Source organism: Aplysia californica, unplaced genomic scaffold (assembly GCF_000002075.1).
Source record: "Aplysia californica isolate F4 #8 unplaced genomic scaffold, AplCal3.0 scaffold00164, whole genome shotgun sequence".
Lineage (NCBI taxonomy): Eukaryota > Metazoa > Mollusca > Gastropoda > Aplysiida > Aplysiidae > Aplysia > Aplysia californica.
This window is the reverse complement of record NW_004797434.1, coordinates 418,658-422,757: the sequence shown is the minus strand read 5'-3', so window position 1 is coordinate 422,757 and position 4,100 is coordinate 418,658. Positions and strand designations below refer to the sequence as shown.

Below are 4,100 nucleotides of genomic sequence, written 5' to 3'. Positions count from 1 at the left end.
CACACACACACACACACACACACACACACACATATTACATACTCCCTCTCTTACAATAAACACAATGCAGTCTGTTGTAAGCATACACACAGCATTGCAGTCCGGCTACTTTTGAGACATATCCTGTTTTGTTTTGTTTTTCTGTTAGAGACCACGCACGTCCTAATCGACTCCTTGAAATTAGACAAAAGGAAACATGCATTGTGGACAGCAACAGCTGTGTTTTAGAGAGAGAGAGAGAGAGAGAGAGAGAGAGAGAGAGAGAGAGAGAGAGGGGGGGGGTGGGGATTTATTTGGAGGGGAGGGATGCACAATACGAGTAACTCTTTGAGTTCTGAGTAACTTCGAGCTGCAGAGGAAAAATAAAAAGTTGGCCAAGTCAACTTATAGATAATCAATGAAGCAGGATTCATTTCTCTCACCAAACATTTGCATTCAAGGGTTTTATGAATCAATCGCTTAAAACTTACAACAAAAACTTATGCAGATGCGAGCGCTGTCAAACACTTACCAGCACAAAACATGACTAAAAAAAACCCATCATCAAACATGAAACCTTTCTGACCTGGCTTCGGCCACCTGCTGGCCTTCGCCCCTTCACCTCTTCACCCCTTCATTTTACCTTAACGACGAAACAGTTTTGTTTATACCAAGGAGAACGGTTTCGGCCTCTCCTGCTTCAAGGTCAGTGAACTTCCAGGTCGGCAAGATCCCGCGTCGATCGTCAGGACAGCTGGAGCGCTTCTCCTGTAGGGTGTGCGCACAAAGCAGCTTGTACAAAGTCAAACGATATTGTCCGATTTCGACATCGGTTGAGAACTACCCAATCCCAATTCTCATCGATTTCCCAATTCAAAAAGTCAATCTTTTCGCTTTTGGCAACATGTAACTGTTAAATGGTTCAAATATGCAAACGGGTTTTTGATGCTGAATACCGTCACGGACCATACCATCAACCCTTTCGACTTCGACAGAGTAGTATCGTGTACACACTCCATGAGCTCAATCTCCGACCGAGCCACGCTTTACACTAATATTTGCATAACGCCGGCGAACAGAATAATAATAACATAATAATGGCCAGAACGTCCACGCAATAACACACAAGGAAACTGTGCTTTCCTATAATCATTCTCCTTTGAGATACACCTTTCTCTGAGCGCTCCACGGCTGCTTTTGCTCCCCCCCCCCCACCAGAAACCCAGTGGTCTTGTTCACGACTTGAATTGAATGAAAAGTCTGCGCGGGCGTTTCGCTTTCGACCGTGGTGCGGTCTCGTCACAGCCAAGCCAGCTGGAGCGTTGTGACCCTGTTTCGTGGCCGCACATTCAGTCAAACTGTGTACGTGAATACTACAAGGAAGAGAATTTTATCTTTCGTCCATCCGAAACTGGAGACACATCGTGTATAATTTATCTGAGCTTGGATACTACTGGAGATGGCGGCATCTCATGCAAGACACTGCATCATCGCTGTAGACGGGAGTGAGCACTCGGAGTATGCGTTTGAGTGTGAGTAATGATCATAAATACCTGTCATAATAATAATTGGCTTTAGGCTATATTATTTTATAGGTCTGGCGTATAGCAACGTTCTACAATACAACAGTACTTGTAAACCCCCTTTCTTTAGCCAGCGACCACTTTCGTATCGTTTATTGGCTTTATGAGACTAACATTTTCGTTCCGACCACCCACATTGAATATTACCTTTTGCTTTTTCATGAGCGATCTCCACCAACCATGAAAATTAAAAAAATCGCCTTCCAGTGGGCTATAATCACTCCCAGGTTGGCAACCTCTTCTCTACAACTGTACATCTTCTGTTGCTCTCATCCCCGTCACAGAGTGCTGTGATGACGGTGACTGGTTCGAATGCTTTACCGAGGGTTCTTTAGTGGACGGTGGTTTGAGGAGTTTCACTGCTTATCGTCACATTAGCTCGATACTTTCTGAGATGGGCGAAAGATAGTAGGGCCAGATTCCTATGCAACCAAACTGTGTTAAAAAGGGGGAAGGACTTCCGTGACTAGCGACCACTCCAACAATCACAATAAAGGAGACCGTCAAACCCTACCCCTACCCATATACCAAACCCTAACCCTAACGCCCTAACTCTAGCCTTAACCCTTACCCTACCCTCTGTTCTATACTCTATTTCACAGTGGTCGCTCTTTACGGAATTCCTCCCAAAAAGGGCTTTTAGTACATAGCATCATGAGGTAGCTTAAAGTTAAAAACGGAGCAAAAAACAAAAACAAAAACAAACAACAACAACAACAACAACAACAACAACAACAACAACAACACAAGGGAGGCGGTGGCCCTGGCGAAGAGCACACTCTTCGGGGCTCCGAACATTTCGAACGGATAGGCTACCACACACACACACACACACACAACAACAACAACAACAACAACAACAACAACAACAACAACCGCATCTGCTACCCTGTGGCTCAACGGTACGTGACTGGGTACAGCTTTACTTTCCAGAGAGCGAATTGTTGTGCATACTTTAACTCCTGGTGGACGCACATTGTGGTCATTTGACAACACTTAGAGACGTGCTGTGTTTGGGAACTTGAAAAAGAAGCATAATTTTATTTTATTCAAACATATTTTAAAATTCTGTGTTAAAACGGCAAGCAGAAACAAACATACTATGAAATACGATGTATGCAAATCCGTCTTTCTGATTCGTGTACGATAGTTGGAAATGTACCCAACGTGGCCTTGGATCTGCTGCTGATAGGACATACTAAAATATGTGCCCGCTACAATTTTAAAGAGTTAATATTTTCGCTGTTTTCATAGAATTGTTCATCCGGCAAACTCCTTTGATCTACGCCCTGGTCCAACCGGGCAGAATATATTAACTCTACACATTTTGTTTACATTAACTTCAATGTCGATAGGCCACTTTAACTCTTTGAGAACGAAGCGAACACATAAATATATGCGTCCGATCAGCAGCAGACCAAAGGCAATGTTTAGGTGCATTTTCAACATTCATACACTTACTGGATGTACTAATTTGCACATTTTATTCCATGCATCTATTGCATTCCCACGAAAGTTTCAGATGAAGAAAACAAAGAGCTAAAAATCTGTTTAGATAATGAAATTTTTCACCCCAAACAGTGCGACTCCAAGTGGTGTCCATTGACCAGAACCTGCGTCGTCAAAAATTTAAGTTCTTTGAAAGGCAGCATTGCCGAGTCAGTTCCCCGCCCAAGACTGGACTTAATGTAAAGCTGCCCAGAACGCATTGGGTAACTTTTTAAGGATGAAGAGAACACATACAATGATATTATAATATATGTCTAACCTGCAGCAGACCGATGATAATATATGTTGCAGTTAATTCGGAACCATCATACACAAATAAATAGGAAACACAAAATTGCGTAATTTTCATAATTTACATTTGTCCAGTCGTGTTGTTGTCTGCCTGCTAAAGTTTCAGGAAGAGAAAACAACTCCACAATTTGTGAATAATGAAGTTTAGCTTCTTTTTTTAAATTGCCCTAAAATAGTACATCTTCAGACGATGTCGAATGACCTGTATGCACGTCCAATCATAATATGTTGGCCGACATCGATAAGAGTAGGCTTCCACTGCCACACGGGCAAAATTCAAAATGAATTCCTACCAAACTGAAAAAGTGTAATTAATGTGTCCCGGGGGCTCATTATGACCGTTTGCAGTTGAAAGCGCCGTAAAACAAAAAAAAAAGAAGAAAAAAAGTCAACAGACATTCAAACCTAAGTGGCCCCACCGTGCGATAACCTCATGCCAGCTCATACCCCATTAATGAAGCTAACTGCGTTTCTTTTTTACCTTGTTCTTATATGCCCCACTCACCCATTCCTCATGCGCTCACTCATTAACGCACTCGGGCACTTAAACTAATACTTACACCCGAACACGCACGTGAACACACACACAAGCACGCGAACACACACACAAGCACACGTACTTACACAGACACACTGGCATACACACATACGCTCTCTTTCTCTCCACCCGCTCTCTCTCTCTCTTTCTTTCTCTCACGCACAATTACACACGTCCACACTCACAAGAAAACACATACC

General features: G+C 42.9%; 1 protein-coding gene across 1 annotated transcript in view; it reads left to right on the top strand.

Moving 5' to 3' along the window:
- Positions 1-1,204: 1,204 nt before the first annotated feature.
- Positions 1,205-4,100, top strand: part of LOC101846650 (universal stress protein YxiE) — a gene marked incomplete in the record, with an annotated part of 24,828 nt that continues 21,932 nt past the window's right edge. The window contains 1 exon segment of the mRNA XM_005097793.2: positions 1,205-1,511. Coding sequence (XP_005097850.2) covers positions 1,439-1,511 — 73 coding nt within the window.